We start from the raw sequence: 15683 nt of genomic DNA on the forward strand, positions 1-15683 counted from the left end.
ACATCCAACTGCATCCAACTGTACATCCAACTGTGCATCCAACTGTGCAACCAACTGTACATCCAACTGCATCCAACTGTACATCCAACTGTATCCAACTGCGCATCCATCTGTGCATCCAACTGTACATCCAACTGCATCCAACTGTACATCCAACTGCGCATCCAACTGTGCATCCATCTGTGCATCCAACTGTACATCCAACTGTACATCCATCCATCCATCCATCCATCCATCCATCCATCCATCCATCCATCCATGCATCCATCCATCTCTGATCAACATGAACTAAAGAATAAATAAAGAATAAAACAAACTAATTTTAATTTATGATTTTTCCATTCAAATTATTAATTGGATTCATCTCACTGGATTCTCAGTGTGAGATTGTTTAACTGCAGTTTTACATTAATTTATTTTAGGACTTTCTACACATCTTTATCAATAATGTCAAATGGTGTTTGGAAAAACGGGAGTGCAGAGCAGAAAAATGTCACATTGGGAGCAAAAGATTATAAATCCTGGCAGCTTCTTCCATCCATCTTTTCTCCACCTCTTGCAACAAGTTTTAAGAGGAAACTAAAGTCAGTTTTTAAATAAATGTATTCATGGCCGATTGATTCATCAAGCTTATGCTTTAAAACACATTAGAAAACACTACAGGAAGTGTTTTCTAATGTACAGTTGGTAATATTTGTTTTTTATTTAGCCAACAGAACCTGGTGACACCCCGTACCATCCGAGAGAAACCACCAACATGAAGACGCAGACGGTGGCCTCGTACTTCAGGGTAAAGAGCTTTTAAAGAGCTGTTGTTCTTCCACACTTTGAAATCTTTAGAAAAATATCAAAACCACTGAAGCTGTAACAAACATCACAATTAGAGAAGTCCAAATGTTCAAAATGAGATTATTCTGATGAAATAAGGTGAATTAATTATTCAGCTTTTTACACAAAACCTGTAGATATGGAAGGTTTTTTATTTTTAGACAACCTGCTTTGTGTGAATGAAACTGACGTTAGCTTGAATCCAACCTTTTTGTTTCATCACAGTACTCTCTGATGGACCTCCTGTCCAAGATGGTGGCCGGGCAGCCTCACTTCGTCCGCTGCATCAAGCCCAACAATGATCGCCATGCCAACAAGTTCGACCGGGAGAAGGTTCTGGTCCAGCTGCGCTACACCGGCGTCCTGGAAACCGCCAAGATCCGACGGCAGGGCTACTCCCATCGCATCCTGTTTGCTAACTTCATGAAGAGGTCAGTTTTCCGCAGAAGAACCTCGGCGGAAACTTTTAACGCCTTTCCCGGCTGAATGAATGGATGAATCCTGCAGGTACTACATCTTGGCGTTTCACGCTCATGAAGAGCCGGCCGTGACTCCAGAGACGTGCGCCGCCATATTGGAGAAGGCAAAACTGGAAAACTGGGCAATGGGGAAGACCAAGGTGAGCAGAGATCATCGTCAAACAGATTAGCAGTCAGTAGCTAAACTAGCGTTTGCCAGATCTAAAAGTTGTCTTATGTTCGACCTAATCTACTAAACACCATAAATTATTATTTAAAGACATCCTTAGGTGACCTTTATCCTCCAACTGTCTTAGCATTTGCTCCATGTTGCGCTCCTCAGGTGTTCCTGAAGTATTACCACGTCGAACATCTGAACCTGATGGTGCAGCAGGCGACGCAGAGGATCGTCCTGCTCCAGGCTTGTGTCCGAGGCTGGCTGGGAGCCAAACGGTACCGGAAGACGCTGAAAGAGCGAGAACAAAGCGCTCTGGTTCTGCAGTCAGGTGGGTCGGTCCGCACTGACGCTTCACACTCAGAACACGATCAAATCTCCAAACTTTTATGCTGATTCGTGCTTTCCTCTGCAGCTTACAGAGGTCACAAAGTTCGGAAGAAAGTAGCCGACGATAAAAGCAAAGTGAAGTTTGACACTTTTATAATCCAATTTCAGGCTGGTAAGAAAACTATGCAGACAAAACTTCAGATTTCAGTGTAAGATTGTTTATTTTACTTTGGTTGACTGCTTTGCTTGCTTCAGTTTGCAGAGGATATCTGGCAAGAAAGATGTACAAGGAGATGGTAGATGAGAAAAACAAGGCAGCTACCAAGATCCAGGCTCGCTACAGAGGCCACAAGGAGCGGAAAAGCTTTCAACGAAAACGGTAGAAGAGAACCAACATTTTAATATTCATTAATGAGCAAAAATATTCACATCCTTTGAATTCTTTACATTTTGATTCAGTAGAAACAAAATTTTCACTTTATTTTATTACTTTTACAAAATTCTGGAAGAAAACCTTTTAGAAACTGTGAAAGACTCAAGATCATTTCAATCAATACCTATGTATTGGAGGGGCCTAGTCAAAGTTCAGACTCAAATCTGATTTGAAATTGGTTGAAATTTGGTTGAAAAGAACAAACTCTATGAACCTCGATCTCAGTTGGGTTGAAGTAAAGTCCACCGCGTTTCAAATGAATGTGAACAACAAGCGGACTGGAGACCGCTCCAGAAGCAGGAAGTGGACTACAACGCAGGGCATTCTGGGTAAATACAGCCAAAACAAATGAAAGAGTTTAGGACTAGCGGGAGACATGGCTTGTTTAGTTTTTTATCAAACACAGAAAAGAAATCTGATGCTACTACATGAAGTTGCGCTCATTGTTTCCTTCAGTGGCTCTTTGTGCAGCGCCCCCACAGGTGAGGAGGGGAACAGATTTTTCAATTTGTTTTATCAACAAAAGAGTTTTTTCCCCATAATTTGCATGTTTCCATTAAGCAAATTTATTTCTGAAATTTTAAATTGCTCATGTCTGAGTTTTAAGATGTAAGAAAAACTTAAAAAGCAACACTTTCACAGTTACATACAACATTTTATTGGTCTATAATATCAAATCCTATTGAAATAAAATGGCAAAATGTGTAAAAATTGAAGAGTTGTGATTACTTTTTCAATCAAAACATTCTCGTTTATGCTTTCTGACAAAACCTGAAATGTTGTTCGTAGGGAAGCCAAAGAGAAGGAGAAAGCGGAGAACGCTGTTAAAGAAGAGGCGCCAGAACCTGCTGATGAAACGGCGTCTAAAACAGAAACCAGTGAAGAAGAAGAAGAAGCGAAAGCTGCTGTTGTTCTTCAGAGCAACTACCGAGGCTACAAAGAGAGAAAGAAATTCAAGGAGAGAAAGAAGACGATGGCCGGAGCGGAGCTGGAGATACCAAATGAAAACGAGGAGGAAACTGTTAAAGACGGCGAGGAAACCGCGGCCAGCAATCAGGGGAACCACGAGGAAGAGGATGAGAGCACCTACGAGGCGGAGGAGAACGACGACAGCGATAACACCCAGGTACCGGAAGACGAGGAAAACACGGAGGTGAGCGACGAAGCCGTGATTCAGGACGCAGAAACCGGAAACACGAGCGAGCAGGGAAAATCTCCAGACGAAGCTGCCGATCTGGAAGAGGAAACTAAAGCAGCGACTGTCATTCAGAGCAACTTCAGAGGCCACAAAGAGAGGAAGAGGCTGCAGGAGGAAGGGAAGGTCCCAGGTAAGAACAAGGCGGAGCCAGAGACTCCAGGTGTTTCTTCTTCTGCTGATGATCCGGATGAGACGAAGGCAGCTGTGGTGATCCAAAGCAACTTCCGTGGACACAAGGAGCGGAAACGACTCGAGGAGGAAGGAAAGATCCCCAGGAGGAATAAGAAGGAATCTAAAAACGAAGAGGAACCCGTTCCCGATGAGCAGGAGAACGTTCCAGAGGCGGCGGACGAGGAGAAAGCAGCGACTGTCCTGCAGAGTAACTTCAGAGGACATCGGGACCGGAAGAAGCTGAAAGCTGACAAAGAAGCGCGGCAGAAAGAGAAAGATGGCGGAGCAGTTCCTGACGGAGTGGAGCCGGGCGGGAAGGAGAACGACGAGGCGCTGGATGTTAGCGACGTGGCGATCGAGCACAAAGAGGAGGAAGAGCTGGAGAAAGAGAGGCGGGAGGAAGAGCACGCAGCGGTGAGAATCCAGAGCAACTTCAGGGGATATAAGGACCGGAAGAACCTGAAGGCCAACAGGGAGGCGGCCCGGACGGAAGCCGAGCAGCTGGAGAGTTTCTCCAAAGAGGTACGGTCCGGTCAGAACCGAACCAGCCTAGACACACCTCATCAACATGACCCTCATCTACGGAAGAGGATTAGGGCACTGAAAAAAATAACTCTGACTATAATCTCAGAATTCTGACTTCTTTTAGAATTTTTTTCTTCAAAATTCTGTCTTTTTTCTCAGAATACATTTTTTTCGGAATTCAGATTTTTTTTTCTCTGAAATTTGACTTTCTATTTTTAGAATTTTGACTTTTTTTCTCAGAATTTTGACTTTTTTCTCAGAATTTATTTTTCTCAGAATTCTGACATTCATCTCAGAATTTTGACTTTACTTTGAAATAATTTTTTCTCAAAAACAATTTTCTTTTTCAGTTTTTATTTATATTAATTTCTTAATTCTGACTTCACCCTCAGCATTATTACTTTTTTCCTAAGAATTTTATTCTACGAATTCTGACTTTTAATCATAGAATTTCATTTCAACTTTAAAGTTCAAGTATGTAACTTTTATTTGAAAAAATAAACGTTTTTTAGATAGTTGTTAAAATGTCGTCACAGTATCATATAAAACAGAAAATCTGTGAAAAATATGCTCCTCTTTGTGCTATTATTGCCATCTGAAGAAATGCACCTTTTCTGACCAAAAACAACCAATCAGAGCCAAGAGGCGGGTCTTGGCGCTGTCAATCACCCTAACGTATGCTGCTTAATGTGCTAATGGTGGAAAAAAGATTTATCGTTACAGGAAAACGGTTTATCCGCGGTCATGGCTGGCTCTGATTGGTAAAAGGTAGAGGAGCTATGTTTTTTTATAAAAGTTGCATACTGCAGCTTTAAGTCTGTGATTGTGACCAGAGCCACATTAGCTATACACATATTTTTCTTTCAGCATCGCTGGCTGGTGAAAGAAAACATCGTTATTCTTATTCTGCTCATATCTTCACTAATCTCCCCAACAGATCGCGGAGACTTCGCAGGACTTTGCGGCCCTGCAGCAGAAGCTGAATGAGATCATCCAGGCCCATCAATCAAACCCTGAAAACAATGGCATGTTTGTGAGAGGAAAAGCAATCAATGGCTACGCCCCACAGATTCAGTCAGGTAAGATAAGTGAGATTGGCTTAGTGAGAAACAGATCATCAGCCAATGAATATCAGTCATACTCCCGGCAGACACTCAGCCGAGGTTAATGTGAACTTTGGGCTTTTGAAGGATAATTAATACTGTCACTTAAGAGAGAGATGGTTCAATTCTTTACTGTAGTTATGAGTCAAGGCATTAATAATCACCCAAACACAAAGACGCCAACTGAGATAGGAAGCGATCCAATCAGCGTTTGGATCCTTTTCTTGAACTATTCAGCAGATTTTATTGCAACCTTTCTCAATCAGATGATGATATTATCAAGGCAGATATTTTTCTCCTCTCCTGTCGTGCAACTTCATTAGATCAGGAAAACCGAGAAAGTCAAGTGGCAAAACAGGAAGCGCCTCGCCACTTGATGTGTCATCAGAAGTGAAATTTGATTTGCACAGTTGATAGCTGTAATTGGTTTCAGGGCGGTGAGCGAGAGCAGCTGGAAACGGGACGTTTGGAGTCTAAAAGTCCAGATGGGGCTTCGAATGTGACAGTCGAGATGGATTCAGGTGTCTGATGAAGGCCTGGAATAAAAATCTAACTGAAAATATTTAAAAAATTATTTACTTTGTCAATCATTCGATATTGTAATAAGGATATTGTATTGTATAGTAATTGTGTGTGTAACTCGAGTATTTCAGCTACTTATTGTCACAATAAGTGCAACTAGTTCACTCGGCTGTTTCCATTTCAAATTTGCGCTAAAATGCGTTAATATTCCGCTAATATTGAAAAAACACAATTTTGCAAATGTGATGTTTCCATTGAATAATAAACGCAATTAAAAATCACACATATATAAATTTGTTTGCGTGACAAATAATTAAAAAACATGCAGTTAGATTATTCTCCAATCACTTCCTGTTGTCGTCTTCTTCGTGTTTTCTGCTAGTGGCAACAAACTGTTGTGTTTTTTTGACAGTAGCCGAATATTGACAAAGTAATGGAAGTAGCTGTGTTTCCATTGACCATATAATTGCGTAATTTTACATTTTGAAAACAAATTTGGTTAATGGAAACACTCAATAAAACGTTTTATTGTTAGAAAGTGGTAGGTTTTTTGGCTTTATCAAAATCGTTTTATCTTGCAAAACTGCAATAGAAACTTTTTTCACACCATATGAGTCACATGGTCAACAGCAGGATGTTGCCTCTGGTGGAAGCCACGAAGAAGACGAAGACAGGAAGTAGTTGGAAAATGATGGCACCATATGTTCACATGTTTTTTTTTTTTTATTAAGTTCTGTGCTAATTTGAAATGGAAACACTCGCTCAACTTTTAAGTCTTAGTCGTTTTAATTAAAAAAATTCAGCGTATATTTTAAAATACTTTCCTAAATTCATCATGTATCAAATCATCTAAACTATGGAGTAGTAATTATTTTACAAAACATTTAATATTATTTTAAGAAAATCTACGTGGTTGCAATATTAAAATTAGAGTAACAGAATTAAATGGACATTTTACAGATTATAAAGTAAGTCTGACAATTTTTTACTACAAATATGTTAATATTTTATAAAAGCTTTAAACATAAAACATTTTTAAATAAAGTAACACTGGATATTGAATGGCTCCTTTTTGAACTCTGTTAAATTTAACCTTGTAACAGTGTTGAAAAACAATGATAATGTTAGCATTTTTCACCAATAGATGCTAGCTATAAACTATATTAACACTGTTTATATAGAGAACGGAGTTTATTATACTATTAAACTCTATTTGTAACATTTAATCAAGACTGTTGAGCTATTTTGATATTTATTATTTAGCCAAACGGGAAGCTTTTTAACTAGTGGCTGTTTAGCTTAGTTGCTAACTTTACCAAAAACGACTAACCTGGTCCTGAAAAGGGTCACAGAAATATTAACTGAAACTCAATATACATAAGTGAACTTTGAAATTAAACTTTTGCAGATTTTGTTACTATCCCACAAGGATTTGTAATGTTTTGCTTTGAGTAGTATGCTAGGGTAAGCTAGCAAGCTGCTAGCTTCAGTTACATAGCATAAAAACCGACTTTAACAAAGGATTCCAGCCATTTTTCTGACTGTTTGCAGTCACAGATTGAATAATCTGTGTAACTTCTAAGGGAAATTACCCGTTTCATCCACTGTAAGATCGTTTTTCAGCAATCTAATCCGTCTTCATTCTGGTGACACAGTAAGCTGAACCAGAATCATTAGCGCCACACGCAATGAAAGCAGACGAATGTCGGCCACACTCTTCTTCATAGAAAAGGTTAACAAAAGTTAATCATGTTTTGTGAGCCAACAATTACGGTAGAAATTAATTTGACAGTGTTTAAAATTAGCGTTAGCTGTCGGTGTGAAAGAGAATGACCTTTTAGATGGAGTTGTTTAATAATATTAGACACTTTTCATCTTCTTTACCTGGGAGCTTTTGCGTATGATGGATTGTTTTTCTGACAGTTTGAGCGTTAATAATAAGCAGCAAGCAAAGGTCAGTCTAATATGTTTGTAATTGCAATAACATAGATGACTGATATTGTCTGAGCTCTGAAGGGAAATTATGATACATTGCCGGTTTGGTAGAAGTCAGACATTTTGTGACGACACAACATGGATGTTAAATCATTTATTTGTTTTATTTATGTGAAATTTACAGCAGGAAAAAACCTTTATGGGCAAATATATCTCAAAAGTGACCAAAGTGCTTCACAATAATTATTACATGATAGGTAGATAAATGATCAAATAAGAAACGATAATAAAATTAGCAGTAAAATACCAAGTAAATAATAAGAAGAATAAAAACCAAGACACACTTTATATAAGTACCAAGTTTTTCCCTTTATTTATTTATTTTTTATCTATGTTAAAAAGATTCAAGCCTTTTGATAATTTTCTGTACTACAGTAAATCCATATAATGTTCTTGTTTTGTTTTGTAGTAATTTTGTTGTGTATTTCTGGACATTTTAAAGGTGATCTGTTATGCAAATCCATATTTTTGACATTTTTATTCTTCCATTTTGGTCTTAGCTGCTTCTGAAAACAGACCAAACGTCTTTCGGCAATAAATTCATGTTTTTAGTGTCTGTAAAATGAGCCATTTCTAAAACCTTCTAAATGTAACGTCACAATTCAGAAGGCACTGCACCTTCACCTAGCAACCTAAGTGAAGCCCAGCCTGTTACCTAGCAACCCAAGTGAAGCCCAGCCTGTTACCCAGCAACTCAAGCAGAGCTCCAGCAGGTTTGGTCAGCTGGTTTTACCGCTGTACAACGGAAAAGACGAGTGTTTTGTTGTTGACTTACTATCCGAAAACTTTTTGCATTCTTGTTGGTTGTGCAGGAGGCTCCACTTCTGCTTTTCAAAGTTGTGCGGTTGTATAATTGCACATCTGCTTGCAACTGTTTTAACGAGCTAGTGTAAACGTTGAGTGGGGGGGCGTGGCCATCAGCAGATTATTTGGATTTAAAGTGACAGGACGCCTTAAAAAAGATCAAAATAGGCAGAACTGATCCGGCTAAAATTTCATTATCAAAGAATGACTTTGAACAATAAATGTAATAAACATGTTTTATATGGAGACTGATCCTAGCATAAAGGTCACTTTAAAAAAAAAAAACCTAAAGTTTCATCATAATCAATTAAAACTCCACCTGTACGATGAAATGGTAAAAGATATTTTGTTACAGTGATTGACAGTATCCATGTGATATAAACTACAGAGGGTCATTGTTATATAAACTGGCTGTCTCATAGTGTTATATGAAAATATATTCAGAAAAAACTGGCAAAAAAAATTTCAGATAGTGGTCACCTTGTCAACATAATCAAATTTGTTTTTCAGCAAGTAAGTTGATGTTTATTGGTTCTAAAGTTATAAATGTACATTTATCAGATTTTAAATAAAGAATTTTCCATGAGAAATTAATGTTTATGCATTTCTAGAATGGGTTTGTGTTAAAAATCTCAGTTTTACACAACAATACTCTTATCTGGACTACTTTTACGTGACAATCAAGCTAAATGTAGAATTATAAACACTAAAACTGTAACATTTTCCCAGTTTTGCCTTAGCAGAGGCACAGTTGTGATTTCTTCTTTTGTTACATTTCAGCCGCCTGAAGCTCCAAAACACAAAACCGACACCTGACATTTTTAAATCTTTCTGTTACTTTTCAGCTGACAAGAGATTTTCGAGAACCCCCCGCAGAACGCAGCAGCCGAAAACCCTGAACACACCAGAGGACTCCACTTACTACACGCTCATTCATGTGAGTGGCAGAAAGAAAACGCTGATTGATTCGGGATTTTTCTGACGGCAAACTTTGGAAACGTAGTCGCTTTCACAGATGCTGGTTTTTACAATGCGCCATTAATTGGCTTGTTTTTTTATTTTATTGTGCTGGTGAGGCGTTTACTGCCAAATTGAATGACAAAGAAAAAGTTATCTGTTTTTTGAAAACGTTTCTTTTGATTTTGTTTGTTTTTCTTTTTCAATTCAGCAAAGTGACATTTTATTAACTTATTCAGCCGAATGACTCATTTTACAAGCCAACTTCGCGGTACCGTAACTCCATGGCACGTTGCGCTATCTGAAAATTTCCCACCGTTTCTGAAAGAGGAGACGTTGAGCTTTCCAGCCAATTTCGGGTCATTATGGTAATTTTACTCGCGTCGCTGCAGGAAGCATGTTTTCTTCATTTTAATCTCATAAAACACTCTATTAATGGAATGTAAGTGGAGAAATTGGCAAAACGATTTACTTTCAAGACATTTGAAGAACTTTGTACAATTAAAATAAGCAAAAATATCCAGGCGGAGATTTTAAATTTAGGACTCAAAGGGTTTTAACTATCTTTAATCTGCTACTTTTTCAGCTTATATCAAACTGAATTGAAAAAAATAACAAATTTACTGGAAATCTTATTAAGGTACCAACACACAAAAGGAGTAATAACAATTTAAACAATCAGCTTTTGATCGAATTCATAAATAAACACAGATAAAGTCAAGTTTACTGGTATTTCCTAATGAAATATGAATTTCTAAAATAAAAATGGTTGCAGATTATCACAAATAATCCCAGTCATCAATTTCATTTATTAAATATAAATTCTATATAATTAGTTTATTATTAGTAGGTGCCTCAATATCTTTTTCTCTAGAAAATCATCCTGGAATTTTCTTCCCAATGAAAATATATCCAACCTTTTTCTTTCTCTGAGTCAAACTTGCTAATTATTTGTCTTATGTTTCTTTTTCGTAATTTTTTCATTCATTCAAACAGTAATATTTGCTTTTTTTCGTCTTCCCACTCAGAGATCGGTCCAGGACGATAAACGCAAACCCAGAAAAGAGGAGTAAGTATCTCATTCTCACCAAAGTTTGTTTTTTATGTTTCAGGCTAAAGCTTGATTATAATCAAAACTGAAACGATTAATCAATTACTGAAATAATCAACTAATTTAGTGATCGATTAATCATTAACTGGATATACAGACTCAAAAAAGGCCGAAAGAATAACACAGTTGGAGAAACAATTAAGCCAAAACTGTGCAAATATGTATACATATATATTGCATTTAATACGTAAAAAATATACAATTCGCAGCTTTTTCTTCACCTGGTTCAAATTATGTTAAAAAAATCTCTTAAGCACCTTTTGCTGTCAAATAATTAATTGGTTAATTGAAGAAAATAGCCTACGGTGTATTGATGTTAAGTTGATTAAAAAGGCCTGAAGTGATGTTAGTGATGAACTGATGTTAGAAGTATTTTCTTTAGCTGCAAATGAATCCTTTTCTACAAATGATAAATCACACAAGAAATGCATTTTAGGCAAAAAATATTTTAAAAAGAAGGTGATTATTAGTTTATGAGTATCTTTTAATGTATTTCTAAAGTGGTTTAATGAAAAATCTGCAGAATGTGCTAATTTTTTTGTCCAATTAATCAATTAATTGTCAGATAAATCGATTAATCGATTACTAAAACACTCACATGCTCTCTAAAGTTGATTCATTCAAGTTAGCTTCACTAATATTTATCATACCTGTGAATGAAGTTATTATTCTCTTTAAGAAATAAGCTAAGCTCTTAAAATTCCTGCAATTTGACCCGGAAAGTGCCGGAGCATTTTGGGAAGTGTGTCCATGTGAGAATTCATGCATATTTATGTTGTGCAGAAGCCACAAGGTGAGTTTACCACCCAGAGCGAGGAAGTGAAGATAGACAGATAGGGCTGGCTGAACAAGCAAGAGGTGCTTTATCACTACGGCTTGAGGAAAACACTCACACACACACACACACACACTCACACACACACACACACTCACACTCGACTCCACAATGCTCTAAACATCAAGGCGAATAATTTGTTAGCAGATAAATAAAGCCAGGAATGGACAGGAGTAGTTTACATGCATCATTAAGGATGAGAAGGTCAGGAGAAACGATGGAGCTGACAGCAGAGGAGGTGGGAGATGGGAAAACGTTGGCGATAAGGAGTGAATTGTACTGCGAGTAAATGATAATAAATGTGCGAAGGATGGAGAAGCAGCAAGGGAGGTTCTGCTGAAGGTATGTAGAGATTATAGGCACAGCTGCTTTAACGTCTCTGTAAGATGCACCATGATGGGATGAAGCATCCTGAAGGGTCCTGGAAATCCTCCACTTATTCTGAAAAAGTGATTTTACAAAAATAAGCATTTGATTTAACACCTTAGCCTAGTTTCTGCAGATCTAGAAAACAGTGAAAACTTTTGCTTTGGTTATACAGAGCAGGATCACTTTTTAAAATGTTGCACCATCTTTTATGAACTGGGAACATTATCATGAGTTCTTCACAGGTTTAGCAACCCTCAAATATCTGGATCACTGTTTTATGGCCAGAACAAAATAATATATCGATTCAGGACGTTTAAACTAGTCTAAATTGTAAATATGTAAATGGGGTCAGATTATGCAAAATTTACATTTTGCACATTTTTGTACTTTTATTTGGGTCTCTGCCTCTTCTACCCAAGCTCTAAAAAAGATGTTTTTGGTGAAGATGAGGTTTCAAAAACGTCCCACAAAGTCTAATTCAACAGGCGCTACGCTGTTGCCTAGCACCCAAAGTATAGCTCCAGCATGTTTGGTCAGTTAGTTTTACCACAGTACAATGGCTGCTGGAAAAGACAAGCGTTTTGTTGTTGACTTGCCGTCCAAAACCCACTTGCTGCATTCTTGTTGGTTGTGCAGGAGGCTCCACTTCTGCTTTTCAGAGATGTACTGTTGTATAATTGCATATCTGTTTGCAGCCATTTTCAGGGGTCATGTAAAGGTTGAGTTGGGGGGCGTGGCCAGCAGCAGATTATCTGGATTTAAAGTGACAAGACTCCCTAAAATACCTAATTCCAAACTGAGAATAAAATCTCATTATCTAACTAATTAGGATTGTCACAAAAACAAATTTTGCAGAACAATAAATGGTCCCAGAAGTTATTCCGATAAACGATAATATTGTTGTTTTGAGACCATTGTCAATTAATATGTTGATAATGGCGTAATAATACAAGAACACATTCTCAAAAATCAATCAACTTCAATTTTTTATGAACATTTAACTCTGAAAAACAAAATTGTCCTTCAGAAAATGTCTGGATCAGACGTATGTTTGTTCTCCAGTCCAGGGAAGCTGCTTGACGTGGACGACCAGTACTACCGCACCCTGTCCACCAGCCGGCCCGAACACTCCAGCTCAACCAGGGGGACGCCGGAGAGGAGACAGTCTGTAGAGAGGAGACAGTCCATGGAGCGAAGACAGTCCATGGACAGGAGACGGTCCACGGTCCGCAGTCACCACGGGGACAGACGGCTGTCCACGGACCAAAGGTCGGCAGGTTCTAGTCGACAGATGAGGGAGAGGGCGGTCACTGAGCCCGAGCTTCCCAGACCCGCAAAACAAGACAACAGGTATGTCCTCAAAGGTTCTCGATGTGGAGAAGACGATATTTTAAAAGACTGTTGGGTGGTCCGGCTCAGTTAGACCCTTGTTTTCCTTTTTGAAAGTAAAGCTAATTTTATAGCACATTTTCAGCAACAAGGCAATACAACGAGGAATTAAAAGGAAATACAAACAAAATAACAAACCGAAGGAAAGAGAAAAAGAAAAAGAATCTAATAATGTTGATCCAAAGTAAATAAACTAGATAGTCCTATTCATGGTTGGTAGATAAGTATAAGTAAGTATTCTCTGGTCTAATTCCTTTTCTGGGTTGGAAGAACAGAAGTCTAAAGCGTAGTTGCTAAGGTAGTTTTTCTGGATTCTAAGTTTGTTCTAATCTCTGTTCTGGGTTGCTAGATAAGTGTAAGTAGTCTCTGGACTTTCTAAGTGTGCTCTAAATTTGTAAACGTAATGAGTTCTCCACAGTTTCTAGTTTTTACTTAGTTTCTAAGTAAAAACTAAGTTTAAGGAAAATTATACTTTTATTTGTGACTCAACTCCTCCTAAAATCAACCCAGACACTTTAACAAAAAACACTAATCTGTTCTTTGCCAATAAGTTGATGTTTTTTGGCTTCTGGAAAATCAGTTTCAAAACCTTCCAGTTATTGAGTCGCATTCCATGGGCACTGCACCGTTACCTAGCAACCCCAGCTGAGCTGAGCCCTGTTGCTTAGCAACCAAGCTGAGTTCCAAAAGGTTTGGTCAGCTGGCTGGCATTTTCTGCAGCCCTCTCTGGCAGACCGTTCCACTAATGGGGGTCATAATACTGGAAAGAACCAAAAGTGTGAGTTCTGACTCTGGGAACACTTAAAAACCAGTAAAAGAATCTTAAAATCAATCCTGAGACGTACTGGGAACAGGTGTGATGTGATAAAAATCACACTCATCTATGTGATTCGTGTCCCAAAAAGAAAAGCATTTGAAATGGGAATGTTTTTCTGTGTTTGTGGGGATTTAAATGCTGTCATTCAGTCAGAAAATGCATAAAAAAACAATAAATAGTTCTTAACGTCACTCTTATCGTTATCACAATAGTGATAACAAAAATATTGTGCTATTAGCCACATGACTCTCTGGACGTTGTTACTCAATTTTGCAGTTTGTCATTTATTGATAATATAAACAAATTTCAAAATATTAAATTATTTGATTAAAATGCATTGTTTATAAATTAGTATTTTTAAAGCTTGAGGTTCTAAAAGGACAGATTTATGGAACGACCTGCGCCTGGTGTCTCTGATAGACCGTTTGGATGATGGATGGTCAGAGATGACAACCAAAATGAAAACACAAATCGTTTCATCTCTTTGTAATTTTGCTTTGTTTGTTTTGTGAGTCTCCATCTTCAGAACCATCTGTGATCTGTTGGGTTTGTGTTTACAGGCGCTCCGTCCCGCGGATGTCGTCGACGGAGAGCCGAAGCGGAGACAATCCGTACGACTTCAGGCACCTGCTGAGAAAGACGTCGCAGAGACGAAGGCTCAAGTACTGAACCGGGCCAGACTTTATATCGGACCTTCTGCTTCTTCTGTCGCAGATTTAAAACGTTTCAGATCCCACAGGAGGACGTGCTTCACTGGTTTCTGAGAATCAAGAATAGATTGTAAATAATAAACTTACATGTAATAAAATTGTTGTAAATTAAGATTTATTTATGTTGACTATGTTCATGTTGATGCCCATTTTCTTAATTTTCACATATTTACCTTTGGAAAATAAGCCTCAGATGTGTTATGTTTTGCTGTCTTGATGTCTTGTTTGTTAATTTAAACATAAAGTATTTTAAAATTATGTCTTTCTTTGCAGTCTCATCATATTACCCCATCTTAAACTATCTTATATTATTTTCTCTCTATTGGTGCGTTGCATACAGTTCGCACAGATGCTTTATCAGGTTGATCTCAAACCAACCCCAGAGATTTACTGTATTATTGTGAATTTCTCTCAGATTCGGCCTGTGACCTATATGTGACATTTTAGAGGAGGAACAACCCCACAAGGACAGTCAGGAAACCCCCAACACAGGCTTACAGGAAATACCCCCCAAAAATATGATCGCTTATTAGGGCCAATGTAGATGTAAAAAAGACTTTGAAATCTTGGGATTCATCTAAAAAAAAAATCTAGAAAAAACTTGAAAATTTCTGGGCTGCAAAAGTTGAAAATCTGCAAGAAGTAGCTCCGAAATTTTGAGATAAAAAAAATATGAGCTGCTCTATTTACATTATTTTCATCTTTTATAAATGTCTGTGTCACTTCAAAATTCTAAATCTGCCAGGGGTATGAATAGTTTTGGACTGTTTATGCTAAAAAAAAATCAATAATCAACAAGAGAAAGCATTTCTTTATCCTGAGAAGCAATAAATTCCAGTTCTAAATTGCTACTCTGTTAGCTTTCAGTAGCTGCTAGCTATGCTAATGCTAGCTTAATAAGTGATTTAGTTTCAGCTTCTTAGTTTTATTCTTGCTTACAAAATCTCCTGATG

At 37.8% G+C, this 15683-nt stretch overlaps 1 protein-coding gene across 8 annotated transcripts in view; it reads left to right on the forward strand.

The window, feature by feature from the left end:
* myo3a (myosin IIIA) overlaps positions 1 to 14988 on the forward strand; it is a 72742-nt gene extending 57754 nt beyond the window's left edge. For all 8 annotated transcript variants that reach the window (XM_008396504.2, XM_017302017.1, XM_017302016.1 and 5 more), the window contains 12 exons: positions 710 to 790; positions 1054 to 1259; positions 1336 to 1447; positions 1630 to 1792; positions 1877 to 1963; positions 2047 to 2170; positions 3014 to 4115; positions 5056 to 5197; positions 9388 to 9479; positions 10528 to 10568; positions 12877 to 13164; positions 14581 to 14988. In XM_008396504.2, the coding sequence (XP_008394726.2) occupies positions 710 to 790; positions 1054 to 1259; positions 1336 to 1447; positions 1630 to 1792; positions 1877 to 1963; positions 2047 to 2170; positions 3014 to 4115; positions 5056 to 5197; positions 9388 to 9479; positions 10528 to 10568; positions 12877 to 13164; positions 14581 to 14689 (2547 nt within the window). In that variant the 3' untranslated portion in view covers positions 14690 to 14988. The remainder of the gene's footprint in view (positions 1 to 709; positions 791 to 1053; positions 1260 to 1335; positions 1448 to 1629; positions 1793 to 1876; positions 1964 to 2046; positions 2171 to 3013; positions 4116 to 5055; positions 5198 to 9387; positions 9480 to 10527; positions 10569 to 12876; positions 13165 to 14580) is intronic.
* Positions 14989 to 15683: the final 695 nt, after the last annotated feature.

Source organism: Poecilia reticulata, linkage group LG20 (assembly GCF_000633615.1).
Source record: "Poecilia reticulata strain Guanapo linkage group LG20, Guppy_female_1.0+MT, whole genome shotgun sequence".
NCBI lineage: Eukaryota > Metazoa > Chordata > Actinopteri > Cyprinodontiformes > Poeciliidae > Poecilia > Poecilia reticulata.